Here is a 24,867-nt window from a genome sequence, read left to right on the forward strand (position 1 = left end):
CCCTTTCTCTCTCTGCATCTTAAACTTTCACCTTCCTCCCTCCATTCTTGTTTTTCCCAGCACCCCCTTTTTCTTCCATACCCATAACTGGGTTCTTTCTCATCCACCACAAACATCTCAAAAGACTTCGCCAGCCCTAAAGAACTTGCCTTGATCCTGTAATGCTCGCATGCTCTAGCCTTTCCTTTTGTTACTGTATTTCTTAAAAATTGTCTGGAATTGCCATTTCAGTTTTTCATCCTCACATATTTCTCAACTGATTTCTCTTATCTGAACTCCCCTCAAGAAATTACCAAAAATATTCTAGTCACCAAAAAAGCAATAAAAATAAATCAATGGGTTTTATTCAGTCTTCATCCCTCATTATCATTTCTGCAACATTAGACCTTTATCAACCCTCCCCCACATATTACTATTCTCTTGTCCTTTGATTTTCAACATTGTGATTGTACTTTTCCTTTTACCCATCACTCTCAAAGACTTTTGTGGTGTTTTTACTTCCATTGCAGGTACCCTAGATGTTTCACACTCGTTTCTTCTAGTACATTTTCCCTTTGTAGTTTCATTAAATTTTATTACTCCAGTGATCAGCTCTTTGCAGCTGACTCCTTAGTTGATGTCTCCAAACTTGACATCTCTCCTAGATGCAGGTCACCAGACCCACTGGACATCTCTCTGAGCATTTGCACCTTATAACACTGATGGTCTTACTGAAGGGAGCTACAGTGTGCTTGCAATAGAAGGTTAGAAACATCATGAGAATTAGAGATCATGTGCTGTGAGACCTCTGACAGGCAAAGAGGACTTCTGAGATTATATTCCCAACTGTCTTGTTATTAAAGTTCTGATTTAATCACTTAAATCCTGTGCATAGACTTTTGAGGAATAAAGATCAAAGCCATAGAGAAATGAGAATCACCTATAAGGAGTAAAGGACAGAGTGGCGAGATAAAAAAGTCTCCTGCATTAAGCTCAGAGGAGACAATGGTCTCTTGAACAAGAGTGGTAGCCATAGTTATGGGTGAGATGTGATGTATTTTAATATAAAGTCTTCACCATAATGTGACTTGCGAGAAAGAAAAGAATTAACAATGACTTCAAGGTTTTCTGTTCTTAGAATCGAGGAGGATAAAGTTGCTATTAACAGAAATGGGCAAGACCCTAGGGGGAGCAGGTTTGAGGAAGATTAGGAGTTAGTTTTTGAACATGGTTAAGTTTAACATGCCTCTGAGGATGTAAGTACGGATGTAGAATAGTTTACTAAGAAGTAGGTACAAAATGATTAATCTTTCTTTGAATTGGAGAACATTTGCTGAGGGGTTAAGAAATCACTGTTAATCCTGAAAGCAGGAAGTTGCTCTTAGAGTGAATGAAAATTGGAGTGTGGTTGAAATACACAGAGAATGTCATATTAGGAGGACAGAATTATCTCAGTTATAACAACACGAAGGCAGTACTTCCGAAGCTTCTTTGCATCACTGCCTCCTTTGAGGTTCTAATGAAATCTTTGGTCGCTCTTCCCAGATAAATGTACATACAATGTTTTACATATTTCAGCGGATTGAGGGATTTCTTTCTTCTTCATGTCACTTGACATCTATGCTGGATGTGTCCAACACGGTATTACCTTCTTTCAGGAGCCAGTGTTATTTGGTTGTACATTTTCCACCATGACTTACTGAACTGTAAACAGAGTGGTTTTCATGTGAAGGATACTATTCACTTTAGAGCATTTTCCAAAGTTAGGATCACAGTGATCTTCATGGTACTCTTTTACAGCTATTTAAATAAAAAGTCCTATTTGTAGTTGCACAGGAAAGTGGTTCCAACTGAGTGGTGATAGAGTTGAGATTGAAACTCATGAGGGTATTTTCCCAGTCTGCTGCTTTGATACATGTTCAGTATTTCCATGAAGAAGAATCATTTACATCTTTTTGCTTATTCTATGACTGAATTACAAATGATCAAAACCAGAATTATTTACAGTGAATCAACCAGCATCACAAACACTATTCATGAAATAATAAGTATAAAAGGCTGCCAAACAAAAATGTGTAATATACTATTCTGATGAAATCATGAGATTTTTATTTAGTAGAATAATGTTAAGTAACATAGGAGTCCTAGACAAGAGATTAAACCACGGTAGGCACACTTTTTCTTTGAAGAACCAGATAGTAAATATTTTAGGATTTGTGCGTCAGTCTCTGTTGAAATTATTCAACGCTGCAGCTGTAGCAAAAAGCAGCCATGAACAGTGTGTAAATGAATGAGCATGGCTGTGTTTCAATAAAACTTTATTTACAGAAACAGGTAGTAGGTTGTATTTGGCCAGTGAAATGTTGTTTACTGAGTCCTAGATTAAACTACTCATGGTAATTTTAGATAACTTTTAATAAGAGATGGGTAGATAGATAAACAGATAGGTGGATAGATAATTCTGCTCAGCACCGGCCTCCCTCCAGGGTTCACCTACTTTACTTTAAAGCTGCTGACCTAAGACTCCCTACATAGAAAACTTCTTGTGTCCACGAACATGGAGTAGATTTAAGTTTATTGAATGCAGAAGCTACACTTAGAACTTCTCTGTATCAGCACCCAGCCCAGAATGGAGCTCAAAATGATTAGTTGAATAATCGCCCCAATCAGTGGAATAAATTGACCTATCTGGACCTTTCTCCATTCTCATCCTTACTTCACGTCACATGCCCCTAACCTGTCGTTAGAGAACTCGGTGTGAAGAGAGCACAGCTTGGAGCAAAGAGTGCTGTCCGTGAAGATGATGACAATTTTTTTAATTGAAGTACAGTCAATTTACAGTGTTGTGTTAGTTTCAGGTGTTCAGCAAAGTGATTCAGTTATACATATGTATACAAATCTATTCTTTTTCAGATTCTTTTCCATTATAGGCTATTACAAGATACTGAATATAGTTCCCTGTGCTATACAGTAGGTCCTTGTTGTTTATCTATTTTAAATATAGTAGGGTGTATCTGTTAATCTCAAACTCCTCTCAGACTGAGCTAGGATTCCAGAGAGGTGAGTCAGGAGCTGCTTTGCGGTAGGCAGGGATGTTGAGAGACAGAGAGACTCAAGGCCTCCTAACCGTGTAAAGGCAGAATAGCTCAGTTTTGTCCGTTTTAATTATTGGGGTCCTGGGTAAATTTTACATGAAAAACATGTTTCACTGATGATAAAAATTTAAAAACCATTAGCTTCTAGCAAGTGGCAACTTGTATCAGCACAGTTTTTGTTGTTTTTAATGTTTACTTAGGTAAGGCAAAATTGACCTCTGAAGCAAAAGATGTTATTTCTATGCAGAAGTATCTGTTTCATAGATAACAAAATGAGATATGTTATAGTAAAAATTGTATAAATTGATATATGTGATGATTAAATCATAAGCTAATTATCTAACACTACTTTTCGTCTTTACTTATATACATCATTAATAATGAGTCATGCTTGGTCTTAATGTTTAGTTTACAATATGGATTTTGCCTGAAGTTTTACAGAATTAACATTCATTGATACCAGCTTATGCGGAATAATAACACTGAAATAACGCAAATAATATACCTGTCTTTTCAGTGATATTTGACTAGAATTATTTTTAGCTAGAGTTTGTTTTATGGGAGTGGGAAACTGTGTGTTAAGATACAGATACTGAGATAAATACATGCTGCCTAAAGTTTTTATACTGAAGCCCTTAGTGAAAGATGGTGTTGAAGGCTAAAATTTCTGTACAAAGACACAAAGAATCATTTGAGGCATACAAAAATGTGTTATTGGCATTTTAAGTTGTTGTAAACAAGAAACCACGTCTGTCATGCACATCTGTATAGTTTTCACCTCAACCTGAATCTCTGTAAGAAAATCAATAAAACTGCCTGTTGGGATTGTTTTAATGCAGTTACCTCTTCTGGGAGCTGAAGCTATAAAGAAGGATTCTGCTGATATTAAAGTGCTGAAATTAAAGTGAAATTATGGTAAATTTTTGCTGGTTTTAAAACAAAGAAATCTGTTACCTGTTATGACCTCTAAACTTTAAAGGTATTATGCAAAAAATATCCATATGCAGAAATCTGAAAAACAAAATGAGATGTGATTAATCACCTCTCAGAAACAGACTTTAACAAAAGAATAATTGTGCAATTCAGCTGTTTACAAGTTGAAACTAATATTTCAGGGAAAGATCTAGAGTTTTTTGGGGGTTTTTTCCTGACTTATGTAAGAACTTTACCTTTTGAGCTCTATAAAAATATGAACTCTTTCTGGCCAAAGATTCTTCTTTTATGTGTATGATCTTCTTTTATGACTAGATGACTTATATTAAGAGAATTCATGAATAGTAAAGGATATTGATGATGCAATTGGTGTGAGGGACAACTCTTGCCTCCAACGGACAGGAAACGTTTTTCTTTCTATATTTCTTTGAAAGGTATTACTCTTCTGTTAGCACATGACATACCCATTAGCCCTGCACCTAAGAGAAAATCCAACATCACGGCACCGGCAGATTTAGTGTCTGGTGAAGGTCTGCTTCCTGGTTCTAGACAGTCTTCTCATTGTGTCCTCATGTGACAGAAGGAACAAGGAGCACTCTGGGGTCTCTTTTGTAAGGGCACTAATCCCATTCATGAAGACTCCACCCTCTTGACCTAATTACCTCTCAAAGGCCCTGCCTCCAAATACCATCACATAGGGCTTCCCTGGTGGCGCAGTGGTTGCGCGTCCGCCTGCCGATGCAGGGGAACCGGGTTCGCGCCCCGGTCTGGGAGGATCCCACATGCCGCGGAGCGGCTGGGCCCGTGAGCCATGGCCAATGAGCCTGCGCGTCCGGAGCCTGTGCTCCGCGACGGGAGAGGCCACAACAGTGAGCCTGCGCGTGCGGAGCCTGTGCTCCGCGACGGGAGAGGCCACAACAGAGGGAGGCCCGCATACCACAAATACCATCACATAGGGGATAAAGTTTCAGCATATGAATTTTAGGGGAGCCCAGATGTTCAGACAGTAGTACCCCATTAGTGTTGGTCAGTAACTGGCTGCAAGAGGGCATAACCTTCCAGGTGAGCCTGCTCTTAAGCAGCAAAAGGCAGTTTTCTAGAGAAGGAGACAGCTGTGAGCTGATAGCAGCTAAAACTCAGCAGCTGGAAGATGGGTGCCCAGGCCTTATCCACTATGCTAGCAAAAGGATTCTCTTGCATATTGGAAACAGTGAATAGAAACAGGAGTGCGCTGCTGTCAAGAAGTACAGCACTGACAACATGACAGCAGTTCATGAGCCAGAAGAAAATTTGAAAGTTGACCTATGAGCTTGAGGCCATGTAACACAGGGATAGAGATCCCATACCCAACTCCACAGCCCGTCACAGCACTCTCCAATAATGGATTCTCTTGACAATGACCTGGAGTCAACAAGAAAAGCTGTATTTTATTAGGTTATGCAACTGAAAAAAGCAGAGATCTCCAACATTTTTATAGTTTAGTTCCTGAAGTCACCAATCTCTATAGTTATTTAGAAAAGAAATAGCTCATTTGTGAAAGCGCTGGGTAAATTAGTTAACCAGATATAACCTTTAGAGCATTAACTCTTTGGCCATCATCTTGAAGCACAAGAATCTGTGCACTACAGAAATCAGTACTTTTTTTTGGCTGCTTAGTGCAGCCTGTGGGATCCTAGTTCCCCAACCAGGGGTTGAACCCGTGCCCTCTGCATTGGGAGCGTGGAGTCTCAACCACTGGACCTCCAGGGAAGTCCCATCAGAAGTCATTACTTTTTGAACAACAAAGGTGTTTCAGAGAGTCTCACATTTGGAGACTTAAGATATTGTGTCTTGGTTTACTCTCAGGAAGGTTCACAGGAAGGAAAGACTTTGTGGTTTGTTTCTTTTGAACAGATGGTTGATTGTAGGGTTGTAGCACAAACCAGGTAACGGATTACATCATTCTCATTGTATTTTCAATAATTGATAGCCTCCTGGCCCCCCTTACCTGTTATTCCATTAACACCTCCTCAGGTGTCGCCTTCCAATGGTTTACCCTCAGGCTTTTTTACAGAGACTCTTAGCATAATTCCGTATATAGCCCATCAAGTATCAAAAGCTGCTTTTGTTGTGGCGCAGTGTTCCCTAGAAAAATTTTCCTGTTTTTCTTCTTCAGCACCATAATGCTACCTTTGACTGGGCATTTCTGACAACGAAGGAGTGTTTGAAATATGGAGGAAAGCTCATGGGCAACAACTGTGGTTTTGTTCCTGATATCACTCTCATGTCTTTCATCCTTTTCTTGGGCACCTACACCTCTTCTATGGCTCTGAAAAAATTCAAAACTAGTCGTTATTTTCCAACCACGGTAAGTACCTGAGCTTTAAGTAATTTTCATTGAATTCCCACTGTATTAACAATAATATAGCTTTACAAAATGAAAAAGGCACCTGTAATTCAACCTTTCCAATATAATTTTGTACATTTAAAAAATTGCTTTCCAGGGCTTCCCTGGTGGCGCAGTGGTTGAGGGTCCGCCTGCCGATGCGGGGGGCGCGGGTTCGTGCCCCGGTCCGGGAGGGTCCCGCGTGCCGCAGGGCGGCTGGGCCCGTGAGCCATGGCCGCTGGGCCTGCGCGTCCGGAGCCTGTGCTCCGCGGTGGGGGAGGCCACAGCGGTGAGAGGCCCGCGTACCAAAAAAAAAAAAAAAAAAAAAAAAAAAGTGCTTTCCAGTCACCGCGGTGGGGGAGGCCACACCGGTGAGAGGCCCGCGTACCAAAAAAAAAAAAAAAAAAAAAAAAAAATTGCTTTCCAGTTTGTGTCTATGTGCATACATATTCTTAATATAATTGTAGTCTAGCTTTGAAAAACCATCCAAGGATTTTGCTCACATAATTCTATCCTAAATTCTGACTCTTGTAATTCCAACTGTACTGAAAGAAAAAAGTGGGGTGTATTCTCTACAAAAATGCACAAGAAAAGACCTTCTAAATCCATAGTGTGTTTAAGTACCTAAGCCCAAACTCTTTTATATTAATCAGAAATTTTGACATAGAACTCTTTGTTCATCAGCTGCACATGAGAGTAATTCAGTAGTTGAATCATGGGCTGTAGGAGTAAACTTGAGCCGTGTTACACAAGTACTGATGTAAGATATGAGTGTCATCTGAGCCAACCTTTCCTTCCCATAGTGATGAATGCCCTACTATGGAAACACAGATAATTGAGCTGAGTTGTGCAGACATCCTATCTCCCATTAATACGCGTAGGTGAGCTCAAAGTCAAAACTCTGGTTCCTTGAGAGACTACAAGATAAGACCAACATTTAGTTAATGGCATTTTGTGTTTTTACCTGCAGAACGAAACTAATCCTTTGCTTTACAGTTCAGTTCTCAGTGTTTAGGGTGTCAGTACTTCTTAGTAATGTTGATTATACCTGATTTTTATCAATGAGCTGCTCTCTACAGCTGAAATCTCATGAATCTCTCCTCCTGTGTTCTGTGTAGAAGGAGCAGGAGAACTTTGGAAGACATGAGATGCAGTCGATAAAGTTCCTTTTCTTAATTCCTGGGAAATGAAACTGACAATTAATATATTCACTTTCAGCTAGGAAATTTTTTGACTCTCTGATATTTCTTTTAAAATGGAAAATAAAGGGAATGTTTGATGATTGTCTCAATCTGTTTGGGTGGCTATAACAGAATACCAGACTGGAGGGCTTATAAACAACAGAAATTTGTTTCTCACAGCTCTGGAGTCCAGGAAGTCCAAGATCAGGTGCCAGCATGGTTGGGTGAGAGCCCTCTTCCTGGTTCCTAGCCAGCACCTTTTCACTGTGCCCTCAGGAGGTAGAAGGGCTGGGGAGCTCTGTCCTTTATAGGAACGCTAATGCCATTCCTGAAGGCTCCATACTCATGTTCTTCCTAAGGCCCCACCTCCTAATATCATCTTCTGTGGGTTAGAATTTCAACATATGGATTTTGGAGGGTCGCAACCATTCAGACCACAGCTGTAATGAAATGTCCCGAGCTAGCTGGCCCAAAGAATGAAACATTTCCTCAAAGTGAAATGTAGGAAGAAATGTTCAACTTTGCCTTAAATGGACATCACAAACTGGTGGTCCACAGGCAGAATTCAACCCCCAGACATTCTTTGTTTAGTTCACAGTTTGTAAACACACACAGGCACACACATACACACTTGGAGGCTTAGGTGGAACCTGTCCTTTGCAGGTAGTTATTGTCCTCACAACTCTCTATTGTCTAAGACTTGGCTGCTTCACACATTCAGATTAAGTGCATGTCCCTGAAGACATGTGAGCTTGTAACACCAGTTCACGCACTGGGAAATGTGCTTACTTGATCCACCTCTTCAGTGGTATATTACATGTAGAACAGATTCCTGGGTAGAGGTCTTTGAGGATGATTTCTTCTTCTCTATTGAGGTTTTTCCTTCTTAATTATTAATTCATGGGGCATCTTTTTTTTTTTTTTTGGCTCACACTTTGGGAATCATCACCCTTTTTATATTTTTCATTTGCCAAAGTCTGATATTATTTAGGCATAGTAGTAGGTAGAAAAGTAGAAAATTTGTGAAGCACTTGTAAATCGTAGTTGGCAAAATAATTTCAACCTTAAGATGAATAGTGATGAATTTTAACTGTTTATGTAGACATCACCTTTTTTTCCCAGCAGTAATTACCAAATTGATAATAGCTCTTTAGACTTAAAGAAATTGCCCCTTATAAGAGCCCAAGCAGGTAATTTCTCAGACATTGAGAAATGCTATTGAGAAATGTTGAAAAATGTTGAATATGTGAAAATAGAATAATGATAGCATTCTAATTACAGTTCCTACTGAGAAGGTTCTCAGCATTGTTTACAACTGTTTACACCAAATTATAAAATAGACAGGCAGGAGAAAATATATGTGATTTCTAAGGAGTAATGTTTAAGTGTGTAGGCTTTCACTCTGTCATCTCCCCTACTCACTTCATATTTATAGCTAAATAATAATACATACATAAATTCATACACACATACATGAATAATAAGAACATCTTTTTTTCCTCTCATTTGCCAAAACATGTTTTCATTTAAACTGTCATTTAAAAGGATGGTCTCTATAGGTAGGAGCACATAGGTTTATAGATTCTTATACTTGTATACTATATTCTACAATTAAAACATATGCTTAGACATGATAAGTTAGATAGTCCTTGACTACTGTGACAGTAATCAAGCCTAACTGTTACTGCTTCCTCACTCACACCAACAATTCACGTGAAACCTCTAAAACTGCAAACTGCTAATACTGGATGGCAGTGTCCTTGCCGTACAAAATGTCCGATTCTCCTTTAACTCACACAGTCATTGCTATCTTGCACTCTCATTTCCAAACTTTTGCATGAGTTGTTAGTCGATGAAGACTGTAAACTGCTGGGAAACTGTTATACTTTTATTTTACTCCTCACATCAATTAGCACCAGGTTGGATGCAGGCTAGTACTCAATACTTGTTGACTAGTGGAAACCAGTCAAGTAGAGATAAATGCTGCAATTTATGGAAAGAGCACAGATGTAGGAACCCAGAAGCCGTAGATGCTAGTGCCAGCACTGCCATTAACTAACAGTGAGCCCTTTGATGGCTAACTGTGGACTTTAGTCCACACGCATAAAGGGAGAGCCCAGCTAGATGACAGTTAACATCCTTTAAACTCTAGTATTCTATAATTTTAAAGAGAGTTTTCTGATTCCATCTCCTAAAATAAGTTCTCTATATTCAACTTGTGCTTATAATGATCAGGACTTACAGATTCCCAAAAGTTCATTATCTTCTCCATCTTTATGCCAGGTCTGCTTTTGCAGCTGCTGCCAACCTCTCTCTGTGGATGATCCACAATTGCCATGTAGCAAATTCAAAACGTGGGGTTGTCTTTCCACAGTGGAACGTCCTTCTCTTCTGGTACTCCTTACCTCAGCTAATAATACCACCTCTCTTCACAGCCACCCAAGATCAAAATCTTAAAATCCTACTTGGTGTATCAGTCAAGAGTCCCAGCAGGAAGCAAATTATACACTCAAATTAGGATAGTCTGAGGGGTTTAATGAAAGCATCATTTGCAAAGGTGAGATCAGGTTTAGGGAAACCACAAGGGAGAGTGTAGTGTCTGGTAGCAGTGGAACTGTTACTATCCCTCACTCAAAGGAGGTGGAAAAGGAATGGTTGCTGGAACCCGGGGAAGACAAAATGGTAGAGAGAGCTTTCCCGAAAGGCCCCATGACTTTGGATTGAGGGGTTTAACCAGTCTGAGGCAACCTCAAAGGGATATAGCTTTGGGAATCAATGCTCTGATCTCTCTCTTCCCCCCATGGCCTGCCCAGGCTGAATGCTTCTGGAATCTGGAGATCAAGTGAGCGTATTGTAGACCACACAGGTCAGCCTCCCAAGGCAGAGAGCCTGGTGGAAAAGAGTAGAAATGGATCTGGTATGATAAAAGATGATATCCATCGTATTTACCTTTCCAAGTTTTTCTTTATCGAGTTAAACTCGTCAGCCCCCTCGATTATCCTGCTGTAATCGCTCTCCTTTATAGGTACACTTATGTTCCCCTAGTTCAGTCTCTCATTGCCTTTGCCTAGACCAGGGTTGGTTATCCACTCTTCCCCTCCCTCATGAAGCCACTGGCAGTCCATAAGTGTGAGCACTTAAGATGAAACAGTTTGTCTCTGCTAGCCTGTCCATCAGGAATTTGATTTGTCTGTGAGGCACTTCCAGAGAGCCCTAATGCTCAGTGGAACGTGGTGGAATAGCAGTACCCCACTGACTGCCCCCTTTGTGCTTCCCATCCCTTTTAGAGGGGTGCATTCGTCTGTTATCCCATATATTTACTCTTCTGTTACATCGGCCTCAAGTCTTTCGCCAGTGTTTTGGCATCACAACTTCCTGAAGGAGCATCACAGCATAATCTGTGATCTTCTGTGGCAGATGGCCTGGGGTATTACCAGGAAATGTTCTTCCAGAGTCCCCTACCAACAAGTGGTGGTGCTCATGGAGCAGAGATGCCATCCCTGCAATATGTAGTGGCAAAACGAAAGCAGTCAGCTTAAATGTAGAGCAGGATTGTGATTAGTAGAACTCATAAAGCCACAGAGCCTCTGAATTAGGCAGCATTTATTGATACCTTAATATAGTCAGATGCATTGTGGCTGGTTGATATATGTAATTGGCATGAAAATGTTTTTCTTAAGGATCTACTTAATTTCCTCTTTTTCTTCCCCTTAGAAAAAGTAAGAGTTCTAACGCTCCCATGAATTGATGTAATGGTGAGATTCTTTCATATCCTCCTGGTTGTTATTGTCATTTACATAGAGAAGATCAGTAAGTTCCAGGTACCGTTAATAGCTTTGGCAACTTCGATGGTTTATTTAGGTGACGTTTGAGCAGAATGTTCTTTGATATCCTTCTTAAACAAATAACAGTATTCTAAATTCTATAGTTAATTAGCATATTCATTCAATATTGAAAAAAATTATTTTGAGTCTAATGTGTGCTTGATACAACACTGGATGGTAAGGATACAAAGACAAGTAATTCATGGGCCTGGAATATAGTAGGCACTTAATATGTATTTGTTGAATAAGTTAGATGTTTTTTGAGTTTTTAAATGAGATGATTCATTTTTATCCTTCTGCTGTGTTCATGCTTGCTGTCTACTGTAGGATCACACTTTGGTGACTTCATGTGACCTAAGGAAATTGATGGTGGTCTTTGAGGAACTGGCTTTATGGGTGAGAAAAAAGTGTAGGGCTTCAGGAATTTCAGTGAAAACACAATGAGCATTTTAGTTAGGTGACATGTTAGTTTTTATCCATATAAAACACAGTTTAGGATTCTACCATTAGCTGTGTTTTGGGAACCATGATTCTTAATTGGCATTTTGGCCTCTGACATTTCTATTAATGTTGGATGTGTTTCGTTTATAAACAGCTCTTTACAAGAAGCAGGTAACATCCCTACTCTGTTTTCTTTTTCCCTCGGAAATTTTTTTGGTAAATGGTAAAAACTATCAAATTAAAACAAATAATGTATCCAAATATGAGGAAGAAATAGTGGGCCTGTATTCTTTGTCCCATCCTAGTGTTAATAATACTGGGTGACATTTGGCTGGTTCTTGCAGAAACATCAGACCACATCCTGCCATTGAAGCTCATTTGGAAAATGACTTTGCTGTCAGTGAAAGGGAATCAGATTTTCAAATTCTTGTGTTATTTTGTACCAAGGAAAATAATTTTTTAAGTCAAATTTGTTTTAAATTCAAAACTCACTTTCATATTTCTTTTCTTAAGAATGACAGAGGGATATTAGGTTCTGAACACAGCACAATCTGTTCAACATTCAACAAAGATTACAAAAACTTAAGTTTTTGTGGATGTGTAACAAAAAATACAGTCAAACCTGAATTGAGCCCGAAGAAAAAATAAGGTTGGGAGCGTTGTTTGGCCAAAGTGTTTTTGAGAGTTTTGTTTGTTTGCAAAGTCTCTTTTGCCGTGTGATGTGAGAGGTTTTAATGGCAGCATAGAGGTAGTCTGTGGACAGAAGTCATTTTGACCGTGGTACCTTGTTGGTCAGAAGCACCGTAGAAAAGTCGCCAGCATTGAAATCTATCCATGAACACAAAATGATCTCCTGCTCCATGTCAAGACTGTCTCATTTATACATATGACTTACCAGTTCTTTTTAAATTTAAAATTTTGTACCTTAATGTAAATTATAAAACCACCTTCCTTTTAAAGCCGTTTATTGTAATGGTTTGGGGGGGATATATCCAAGAAGACCCTATTAGAGGATCAAGAAATTTTGACAGTTGGGTCTTAATCATTGAATTTTAGTATTAGGACTTTGAATACCATCTAGTCCATCGTTGCCTCTTCATTTCTGACAAGCACTCATCTGTGGGCTGCTCGAATGCTTCCCGGAACAGGAACTTCACATCTCCAAAGGCATTGCTGATAGAAACACAAATCTGCCTTTCCACAGCCTCGTCCTCGGGGTCTGCTGTTGTCCTCGAAGCTACACAGAACAAGTTTAGTCTTTCTTGCCTATGACAGATTTCACATATTTGAAGGCAGTTTCTCCCTACAGCTTCTTTAGGCCTCCTATCATCTTGTATAAGATGTGATTTCTGGGCTTCTATTCCACTGGTCATCCTTGTCTGAGTCAGCTCCAGATTTTCAGTTTCTACTTAGAATATAGTGACCAGATTGGGACATAGTATCTCGCAGGTGATTTACTCATTTGCTTCTGGCGCTTACGCATTTGGGTCTTTTGTTCTACGGCTCAGTTTGAGGCAGAATAGAGGAAGAGGCCCATGACTGCTAAAGTCTCCTTAGCTTCCCTGCTGAACCACTTGATTAGGCCTACTCCCCTCTGTTCCCTGCTTGGAAAAACAATTTTTTTTTCTAGTAGACTTTCACTGGCGAGCTCTAAGCCCCTCCTAGATAAATTTCCCAATCCAATTCCCTTCTTTGTTCCCTGAATTTCTCTGACTTTCGAGCTTATGGCATTAAAATCCTGGAGTCTAAATCAGACTTTCCTTTTATTGAATTCTAATTATGGTGGGTATTATTGATTCAAAATACAGTGTCTTATGATTGCTGTACTGATATTAATGCTTATTTCTTTTATAGTGCTGTATAGCATTGGCTATGGGGGAGGGGGATCAAATTTAAAATTTTTCATAGTATTTTGTGCCTTTTCATGCTGCCAAAGACACATATTTGTCTGACACACTTTTTCTTCACCTAGAATAAATGTGGTTTTACACTGTTGTTTAGCATTTTCCAAGCACGGCGATCATGCGAGGAATTGACATCCTGAATTAATATTTATTGAGAACCCACAGAGGGCCTGCCGCTGTAGTTGTCTCTTTATAACAGCTCCATCCATTGAGAACTGCTCTGCAGGCTCACAGCCTTTCCCCCAGTTAATTTAGGAGCAGCTGCAGTCCTCGCAAAGTGAAAACCAAATATCCTCTGGGGCTTCAGAGGAACCCAGTTCATTTTTTTCCCCTGTAAATTAACTAGCTTCTCACTGTTGGTGTCTCAATGATTATGACTCTCTTAATAACTAATACGGTACCATCCTTCATGAAGAGTATGTGTATAATAGATTTATTAGATGGTTATTTGAATTTCCCTTCCCATCCACTTAATTTCTTCTTTGTTTTGATAGTTTAAATATTTAAGCTGGTTGCTTTTTATTAGATTGAGATATTTTGTAATTCTGCAGAGGACAGAAATATTTTTCTCCTCTCCAATTTTATAATTAAAAAATGGTAAACAAAAATAAAAGAGCTCAAAACCATTCTGGTATACAAGAATCTTAGTTGAAACACTCTTTCCTTTTCCCCATTCAAGAATGGAAGTAGGAATAATTATGTCATAGCACATCTATGTGTGCTATGTGTATGGAGTGTACCACTATGGAGAGTACCACTCCAAAAAAAACTGTGTGTACTATGTGTACCACTATGGAGTGTACCACTCCAAAAAAGACAGCAAACTCTTTTATAGTTAGTCCTTGATATATATGAGTTAACTTGTGTTTCATTTAGATTGTGATAGTTTATATTCCTAGGATATTGAAGTTTCAGCCTAGAGAGACTTAGCATTTGATTGGATGGACCCATTAGTTATGATGTTTGTCCAAGCTAAAGTTGAGGCCTCTGAAGCCACAGGATTGGGCATGAAATCTTGTGGGAACAGTTTTCTCATGAACACTTTGGCACTTCTAATCATTACCAGTAATAGCTAGTAGGGAAGTAGGGACTATGGGTTTCTAATTTGATTTCTTTATTTATATATTGACACGTAAAAGGGTACTGTTTTAGAGTTTCTGCAAGAGATCAAGTTTGATGAAAAGGGGAGATAAAATAAACTAAAAAATGAAAGGAAATTCATACATGTTTCTTTTGCTAAACGTGTTTGGAAAGGTGAGAAGGACCCAAATAGAGTGATTCTTACTTCCTTAAAGTCAGACAACACGCTCCTGTACCTGGGTCCTAGGGTATATCTAGTAAGCTTGTATACTCAGCGCTTGACATTTTTCGGGCAGTTCAAATTAAAGTTTAATTTTAGTACAGGGTAAGACCTGAAGAGCCTGCTAAAATAGCACCCCTACCTGCCTTCGCTAATTAGAGGATTTAGAGTTGAATACACAAGTGGCCTGGGAAAAATCAATTTCCTGACTATGAAGTTCAAACCAGATCCACTATCTTAGAAATGAATGTCTTACAATAAACACTCTCCAGGAGTGATTTCTGATGTACCTGAACCGTATTGTACAATTTAAGGGGAAGGAAGGGGAAATAGAAGTGAGTATAACTGTACAGAACATATCACCCTAGCTGTGATTTTTAATGAGGTTAAGCAATATTATTAATAGAGTATCTTTTCTTTCCCCATACATTTTAAGAAATGTAATCCTGAATTATTAGCATTTGACTTTTTAGCTACTGTTACACCTATAGTATAATAGTGCCACACTTGACGAGAATGCCATTGCCAAGGGGTTCTACCAAATTTATATATAATATAAATATATATAAATTTGTGAAACTAATAATTAAACTTAAATAAACTATTTTATTTTATTTTTAAAATTTATTTATTTAATTAATTTATTTTTGGCTGCATTGGGTCTTCGTTGCTGCGCGCAGGCTTTCTCTAGTTGCAGCGAGCGGGGGCTACTCTTCGTCTCTGTGCGTGGGCTTCTCATTGTGATTGCAGTGGCTTCTCTTGTTGCAGAGCACGGGCTGTAGGCACGTGAGCTTCAGTAGCTGTGGCTCACAGGCTCAAAGAATGCCATTGCCAAGGGGTTCTACCAAATTTATATGTAATATAAATATATATAAATTTGTGAAACGAATAATTAAACTTAAATAAACTATTTTATTTTATTTTTAAAATTTATTTATTTAATTAATTTATTTTTGGCTGCATTGGGTCTTCGTTGCTGCGCGCAGGCTTTCTCTAGTTGCAGCGAGCGGGGGCTACTCTTCATCTCTGTGCGTGGGCTTCTCATTGTGATTGCAGTGGCTTCTCTTGTTGCGGAGCACGGGCTGTAGGCACGTGAGCTTCAGTAGCTGTGGCTCACAGGCTCAGTAGCTGTGGTGCACGGGCTTAGTTGCTCCGTGGCATGTGGGATCTTCCCGGACCAGGGCTTGAACCTGTGTCCCCTGCGTTGGCAGGCAGGTTCTTAACCACTGTGCCACCAGGGAAGCCCAAACTATCTGTTTATTTATATTAGTTTGCCATGGCTGCTGTATCAAATTACCACAAACACGATGGCTTAAAACAACACATTTACTTCTTGAGATCTGGAGGTCAGAAGTCTGAAATATATCTCAACAGGCTAAAATCAAGGTATTGGCAGGGCTGTGTTCTTTCTGAAGCCTCTGGGGGAACCGTCTTTCCTTGCCTTTTCCAGCTTCCAGAGGCTGCCCACATTCCTTGGCTCTTGGCCCTATTCCTCCGTCTTCAAAGCCAGCAGTGGCAAGTCAAGTCTTTCTCATGCCGCATCACTCTGACACGGATTCTCCTGCCTCCCCTTTCACTTACAAGGATTCTTGTGATTACACTGGACCTACTGGAATAATCCTGGATGGTTTCCCTAATCACGAGGTCGTCTGATTAGTCGCCTTAATTCTGTCTGCAACTCTGAATCTCCCTAGCCGTGTAACATTACGTATTCACAGGTTCCAGGAATTAGGCATCTTTAGAGGGGCATTACTCTGCCTTCTACATTATCTGACCTAAATTTTAACATGATTATTCTGGGTGATACCTTGGCAGTGTCCTCAAGTTGGTGAGTATAGAGACAGGAAGCAGGAACCATATGAGATAAAGTGGTGGTTTAGATAAGGGTGGGAATAGCAATGGAGGTGATGAGAAGAGACAGGATCCCGGATATGTTTTGAAGGTAATTTGCTGACCTGTTGGATGTAGGATGTGAGAGAAAGAGAAGAGTTGCATGGATAATCCAAAGTTTGGGGCCTAAGCAATAGGAAAAAAAATAATCTGCCATTAATTAAAATGAAGAAAACTACTGAAAGAGCAGGTTTAGGGCTTCAGTGCTTGGTTTATGGAAGGCTGAGAATGGCTCCTCTCCTAAGTAAAGAAGCAGCATTTCCCTGGTGCCTGGTAGTGATTCCGGTCAGGCAGATCTGTCCCCTAGAAGGGCCAGAGGTGCGGGCCCTAGAGGCATTTCTACCAAGAAATGGCCAATTGGATTCATTTGCTACCCTCTACTTCCCTTCTCCTGTTTATGGGGGTGGGGGGTGAAAGGAGGAGAAGTGCCTTTTTAATAATCATTACCCTCTTTAGAAAGAGCAACTTGTAGGATATCTGAGTTGTCAACAAGTTGGATCTGGTGAGTAAGGATTGGGAGGGTGATAAAGAAGAGAGAACTTCCTTTTTGCCTTGGCAGTGACCTCTGGTCTTGCAGTGATTCATGACCTACCGGACCAGAGAGGCTGCTGTAACATCTTAATATACTCCTGAGCCTGCTTCACAATGACCGTCTCTTGCCAGACCATCCTGAGCTGCCCGTGTGAAAATTTACTTGCACAAAACTTAAGAAAATGGGTGTTTCCTCCCGTATTGAGCCCCTGGGAAGCATCCTTTTTCTGCAGGGATTCCAGATACTTCCAACCAAAATGAGCTCTGAGTGGCAGTTTCATATTATTACTGGGTTCTTATTTCTTGTTTCTTGGAATTCAAGATTTCTTTCAGAGACCTCCTGACAGTAGATTATTTAGTTATTCCAGTGGTTTCTGCAGCCAAAGAGGCTTTGTGGAACTTGAAATAACCTGAGTTAATATATATTAGGAGAGTTTGTGATGCTGCAGGTACTGTGCTAAAAATGCACTTTCATGGCTTATCCTGTGTAATCCTTATGACAGACCAATGAAGTTGAAGGGATTATTTTGGCTACATTTTGCAGTTGGAGTAATTAAAGCTAAGAAAGGATAAGTATTTACAAGTAGGAAATAATGGTACTGGAGTTCCAACCCAGGTAATCTGACTATAGAAACTGTGTGCTTCTAACTGCTGTACTATATGTTTTCCCCAAATAGATCCCTGCCATCTATTTGTGCTTGGTGTTAAATTGCCCCTAAAAGTCCCATAGCTGGCTCTCTGCTCCTCTGTGTGTACTTCTCCAGAAAGCTAAACCAGGCCTCCAAGAGGGAAAGGAACTTCTGGCCAAATGGCCATCTTTGACCCTGCTGCCTGTTAGTACCCAAGACTCCTGGTACCTGGTCACGGCCAAGAATTGAGCACTGCCATGTCCTTCACACCCACATCGCCAAGCAATTCCATTCTCCACTTCAGTTTCTATTGAACACCTGATTGCAGTAGTCCTACTACTCTTTCCAAAGACCCTCTGTCCTGAGAACTGTGCAGCCCCTCAGCCCATCACTGATCTCTCTTCACCTAGCAGCACCAGAAAGCTGACTGCCTGCTCTGAGATTACGTGATCACTGCTGAATAAATCCTGATTTCATTTAGGAGCAGGCTTCCTCATGTATGACTTGACTGTGAACTTCATGAAGACATGGACTGTGTCTGTTTTGTTTACTGTGGTATCCCTAGTGACAAGCAAAGTATTAGGTACTCACAGTTGGCCCTCCGTTTTCACGGAAGCAGAAGCCGTGAATACAGAGGGCTGAATGTGCTAAGTAAATTTTTTTTGAATGATCAAATTATGCACAACCATGTGTACCTACCTTACAGGGAAACTCAGCTGTCTGTGCTATAGTAATGCTCGCAGGCCATTGGCAGTGCCACTAGACACTGCAGAGGAACCGCCAACCAACTAAATGGTCCCATGTTCCACTACTGACTCAGAAATGGCCATTCTGCACCCACTCCATGGGAAAGGTTTGGGTTTAATGCACTCCCATAAAACCCAGCCCTTGTCCTGACCAGAGGCAGGTACTTAGGAAGTTTAGGTGACCACACTTAAGAAGTGGTGGAGAAAGAGATGCTCCACATACAGGAGATTTTAAGCACTAGCCTAGAGTGAAAAATATTTTCTTTGGCAAAGTTAGTGAAACCATCAGATTTCTACACACACACACACACACACACACACACACACACACACACACACGCATTTTTTCCTGTATCTCTCTCTCTCTCTCTGACCTGTTCTGTGCAGTTAGATTATTTCTGGCCAGGTAAGAAAGTGATGTAAAAGAAATTTTAAAAATAATCTCTCTGCAGTACGACACCTCCTTTAATTTGTTAATGAAGCTGTTAGTATAAACTGTTAGCAAATATAGAATTCTTCATTCACTTCAAACAGAGGCAAATATATATATCCAGTGCCTAATGGTCTCTGGTTTCTTTTTTATTTTCTCAGGCAAGAAAACTGATCAGTGACTTTGCCATTATCTTGTCCATTCTCATCTTTTGTGTAATAGATGCCCTGGTAGGTGTGGATACTCCAAAACTGATTGTGCCAAGTGAGTTCAAGGTAGGTGAACTTGTCTTTTGGTCATTCCTGGAATTCTTTGGTTTTCTTTCCTTTCCCCTATTCTAGTTTGTTGTATTTCGCTTTGAGTTAGTTTTGTACAATTATCCATTTCTTGATTTTATAAATGGTCAATTGCTAGATGCATATATACATCTTGTCTATTTTTTCACTAAAATTAAATGCCTGATTAGGACTAAATGCAAGGTTCACATTATATTGACTTTTATTGGAAATACCTTATGGTAACATCATAAACTCTGCTTTATATTTTTAGAGTATTTAAAAATATCCAGATATTTTCAACTGGCTATTTCAAGGTTATCAATTTATAACCTTGATCCATATAATAATTCTAGGTTGCAATGTAACTATCATCATCCTGATTTTATGAAGTTGAGATTGAAGCTTATAAAAATTAAGTAAAATACCTAAGGTTACCTTACTAAATCAGTGCTCTTTTCCTGCCACCAAACTACTTGCCATATACACACGTGTATATATAATGTGCATTTTAATTATTACAAAGATATAGGAATTATTCATTTTATAAACCTGTGGGTATGTACAAGCCTAATGGGTAATATTTACATTTCATTCATTCTTAAATATCCCTATCTAATTTTTCACCACAAGTCTTTCACTTATTTTCTAGAACACTCCTAACCTCTCTCTCCATCACTGAGAACCATATATTTGCTAAGAAAAATTAAACGAACTGCAGTTTTAGCTTAATGACTACCTGATGAGGAAGGGATGTCTGTGTTATAGCAAACAAAATGTTTTTTGCATTTTCTCTGCCATGATATATTTATTAGCAAAGGTAAGTGCTCATTTATTCAGTCATTAGTTAAGTCAATATTTATTGAATGCTTGCTTTGAGTCAAGCCCTATACTGAGAATTTGAAATGCATTGAAGAGCAAGACAAAGTTCCTTTCCTTATAAGCTCACAACCTGGTAAAGGTAGTAAAATGTGAATAGAGTCAGTGATGGAGTTATGAGCAAAGTGAGACAGAAATATCTTCAGAGGAGAAGTGAAGCTTTCTTCATAGTAAATGTGGAGAAAATAATTCATAGTTAGGATTCTGTTTTAGTTTATTTATATTGTTTAAAATTAGGAAAAGAATAGGAAAATATGAAAATAAGAAAGATGATAATATTTAAATAAGCTTAATTATAACATATAAAATATTTGTAGCTTTTTATGTATTATATCATGAAACAATTACAATTTGGCAGTAGTAGAAACAACTTCTGTATAATTGCTAAAATCCATGAACAAAATTCATGGTTGTTTTGTAATTTCTTGCCTACCTCCTTACTGAATATTACATTTGGGTTTTTCTTATGGCTACCCCTTAAACTTAAATCACTTTCTTCCATCCTGATTCTTATCTTGGAGCATCCTAAATGTGCAAATTGGCATTTACTTCTTTTCCATCACTGTATATTCTCAGTTTCCTTCATTTAAAACATTGCCTTAAGATAACCTCCTTTAGGAAGTTCTTGCTGAATAATCTTTGTCCAAGCTATCAGTAGAACTGTTTCTGTTTTTTAATATGTTGGCTCTCCACATATAAAAGTGTGTCTCCCCCACTGATTTTTCACCAAGTAGTATGTATTAATATTGTTTTAAAAAATGTTTTCTCTCTACTTAAAGCCAACAAGTCTAAACCGAGGTTGGTTTGTTCCACCATTTGGAGGAAACCCCTGGTGGGTGTACCTTGCAGCTGCTATACCTGCTTTGTTGGTCACCATTCTCATTTTCATGGACCAGCAAATCACAGCTGTGATTGTAAACAGGAAAGAACATAAACTCAAGGTAAATCTTCATAATAATGGTTATCACTGCCTTTACTTTCTTCTTTGGTGCTTGAAAATATTAAATGCTTCAAAAGCAAGATAGGTTTATGGGAATTACAGCTCATGTTCTTTAAGACTTCGCAGAGTCATAGATCACCCTGTGTGGACACATCTTCTCAATATAATACTTTTGGAAGACCTCATTTAAACCTGAAAAAGTTGTTTCAAATCATATTTTTTTCACCATCTGAGAGGGCAATATAAACTGTTTACCACTCAGCCACTGTTATCCTTCATCTGATTTTAATATGTTAACTGTCCTTAATGAAGACAAAGACAAATGCTTTCTCTGAAACTATTGAGATAAACTATTGAGATAAAAATATGAGTTTTCTTCTTTAACCTGTTGACTTGGTGAGTTATATTAATAGATTTTATACTGTTGAACCAACCTTGAAACCTGGCAGATATATAGTTTCTTTCTTACACACAATTGAACTTGGTTTGTTAATATATATATTATAATATGTAATATAATATATATATTGCTTATATATGTATATATATGTGTGTGTGTGTGTATATATAGGATTTTTGCATCTCTGGTTAAGAGTGACATTGGCCTGCATTTTTCCTTTCTCATACTGTCTCTGTCTGGTTTTGGTATTGGAAATATACTATCCTTATAAGATGAGCTGGAGAGTATTTCTGCTTCTATTCCACTCCCATCCCATTCTCTGAAATAGAATATATTAGTCTCTTTATTATGTATAACATGTCAATTATCTTTTCTTTGAATGATCAGACAAGTTGTTAAACTACCTGGGCCAGGTGGTTTCTGTATGGAACTGTAAAACTGATGATCAAAATGTTTTAATGTCTATGAGACATTCAGAATTTCTATTTTTCAATTTTAGTAACTTATACTTTTCTAGATTTTCCCTTTTTTCTTCTATTTTAAAATTTATTGCAATGTTGTTTATAATATTATAACTTGTCATTTTTGTAATCTGAATCTGTTATTTTTCCCTTTAAAATCTTAATATTATTGATTTGTGCTTCTTATTTTTCTTGATCAATCTAGCCTGAGGTTTGTTAATTTTATTAGTCTTCTTTCAAGGAAGCAATTTTTTACTATAGTGATTTTCTATACTATGTCTTTGTTTTTTGCTAATATTTGCTTTGTTTTAAAGCCATGTTATTAAGTACATCTACATTTATAGTTTATCTTTTTAGTGAATTGAATTTTTATGTGACTCTCTTTGTTTCTAGTAATGCTTTTTGCCTTAAAGATTATTTTGTACTAATAAATCTGTGGTGCCTTATGTGTATTCATTTTGTTATTTTCAGTATACCTTGTATCTTGTGTCTGTTTGTAGATAACCCATGGTTGGACTTTAAAAAAAATCCATTTTTACAATCTTTACTTTTTTTTTTTTTTTTTTTTTTTTTTTTTTGCGGTACGCGGGCCTCTCACTGTTGTGGCCTCTCCCGTTGCGGAGCACAGGCTCCGGATGCGCAGGCTCAGCGGCCATGGCTCATGGGCCCAGCCACCCCGTGGCATGTGGGATCTTCCCGGACCAGGGCACGAACCCGCGTCGCCTGCATCGGCAGGTGGACTCTCAACCACTGCGCCACCAGGGAAGCCCCTACAATCTTTGCTTTTAAATGTAGTATTTAATCCATTAAAATTGATGGTGATGAGTGATAGATTCGGATTCATCTTTAGCACATTATTTTTGCTTTCTGTTTGTATAACTTTATGTTCTTTCTTTTTTATTTTCCTTTTTTGTCCTCTTTTAGGTTGGTACAGTTTTGTTTTTCCTATTTTCTGCTTTCTACATATTTTTCTGTTAGGGTGGAAGTTATATACTTTACCTTTTAGTGATTATGTTGCATATTTTAATATGCATTTTTAAGTTCCAAAGTTAGTATTTTTACCCTTCTCCTGAATCATGCTAAGAGCTAAGGAATGCTTAAAGTTTGATATTCCTTCCCATATCATATTCTGTTAATACCCAGAGTTTATTGCTACCTGAATTTTAAAATCCAATTAATTAGACATGGTCAATATTTTTAGAATTACAAACAAGTTTTCTTTTTTTTTGCACTTCAGACCTTCCTTTTCGGAATATTTTTCATTAGACTGAATTATTTCCCTTAAACAGTACTAGTTTACCAGACTTTTGAAATTTTCTCCTGTGAGCGTCTTTGGGAGGTAAACTCTCTCATTTATGTTTGCCTGAAAATGTTTCTCTCACCCTCATTCTTGAAAGGTGGTTTCTCTGGATGTATAATTTAGGTTGAAAGCTATTTTTTTCCAGCATTTAGAATCTATTTTCAATTATTTTTGACTTCCATAAAAGTGAACTGTCAGTATAATTCTCATTGCTTTGTAAGTGATCATTCTTTTCTTTTGGATGCTATAGCATTTTCTTTTTGTCTTTATTTTGGAGTTTTATTATAACTTGTGTAAGCACAGATTTCTTTTTATTATTATTGGATTACTGGGCTTCCTGAATCTTCCTGTCTTTTATCAATTATGGAATTTTGTAATTCTTTGACTCTTTCAATCTCTAATACATCCTTCTGGAATTACAAGTAGAATTTTCTTGTACATCCCCATCTTGTGCCCCAATTCTACTAAACTGTTTTGTTTTGTTTTCACATTTACTATCTTCAGTATCTGTGCTATATTTTGGATAATTTCTTCAGACCTTTCTACTAATTCTTTCTTCTGTTGGTTCTATTTTACTACCAAACCACTCCATTGAATTTTTCCTTTCAAGAATTGTAAATTTTTTTATATTTAGAAGTTCTGTTTTGTTCTTTTCCAAATCTTCTGGTTCAGTTTTGATAGTCCCCTTCTTTATTATTCTTCCATTTACTATTATATATATATTTGCTGTCTTTGTGAGTTTGATTCTGAACTTTGTTTTCTCAGCTCTTACCCGTAGTGTCTTTCTTCCTCATGTATTTAGTGCTTTTCTTTAAAAAAAAAAAAAATGTGAGCTAATAATCTTCCTATGAAAGGCTTCAGAGCCTTCCAGAGATTTTATTTGCTTCTGAGAGATATAGGAGAGTCCAGCCAACCTGGGAACACTTTTTTAAAAATTTATTCCCATGAAAAAATCTTTTATTATGGAAAAGTTGTAAACATACACAAAAGAAGACAGAATAGTATAACTCAGTATTTATCACCCAACTCTAACAATTAACAACTCCTGTCCAATCTTGTATCATTTAAATTTCCATGATCTTATCCCCTTCCTATAATACTTTGAAGTAAGTGTAGACAGCATTCCATATTATCCATAAATTTTGGACTATGTATTTCTAAAGATAAGATCTCTTTTGAAAAGCATGACCACAATACCATTATCAGTCTAAAAAAAGTTAACAAAATTCCTTAATATCATCAAAAATCCAGTCAATATTTTTTTTTTTTTTTTTTTTTTTTTGCGGTACGCGGGCCTCTCACTGTTGTGGCCTCTCCCGTTGCGGAGCACAGGCTCCGGACGCGCAGGCTCAGCGTCCATGGCT

The 24,867-nt window shown here is 38.2% G+C and overlaps 1 protein-coding gene across 7 annotated transcripts in view; it reads left to right on the forward strand.

Moving 5' to 3' along the window:
• The window catches only part of SLC4A4 (solute carrier family 4 member 4), a 307,397-nt gene that overhangs the window by 246,426 nt on the left and 36,104 nt on the right, over window positions 1-24,867 (forward strand). For all 7 annotated transcript variants that reach the window (XM_007110878.4, XM_028491893.1, XM_028491894.1 and 4 more), the window contains 3 exons: window positions 6,163-6,354; window positions 19,410-19,523; window positions 21,182-21,343. In XM_007110878.4, the coding sequence (XP_007110940.2) occupies window positions 6,163-6,354; window positions 19,410-19,523; window positions 21,182-21,343 (468 nt within the window). The remainder of the gene's footprint in view (window positions 1-6,162; window positions 6,355-19,409; window positions 19,524-21,181; window positions 21,344-24,867) is intronic.

The sequence above is a fragment of the Physeter macrocephalus genome, chromosome 7, assembly GCF_002837175.3.
Source record: "Physeter macrocephalus isolate SW-GA chromosome 7, ASM283717v5, whole genome shotgun sequence".
NCBI lineage: Eukaryota > Metazoa > Chordata > Mammalia > Artiodactyla > Physeteridae > Physeter > Physeter macrocephalus.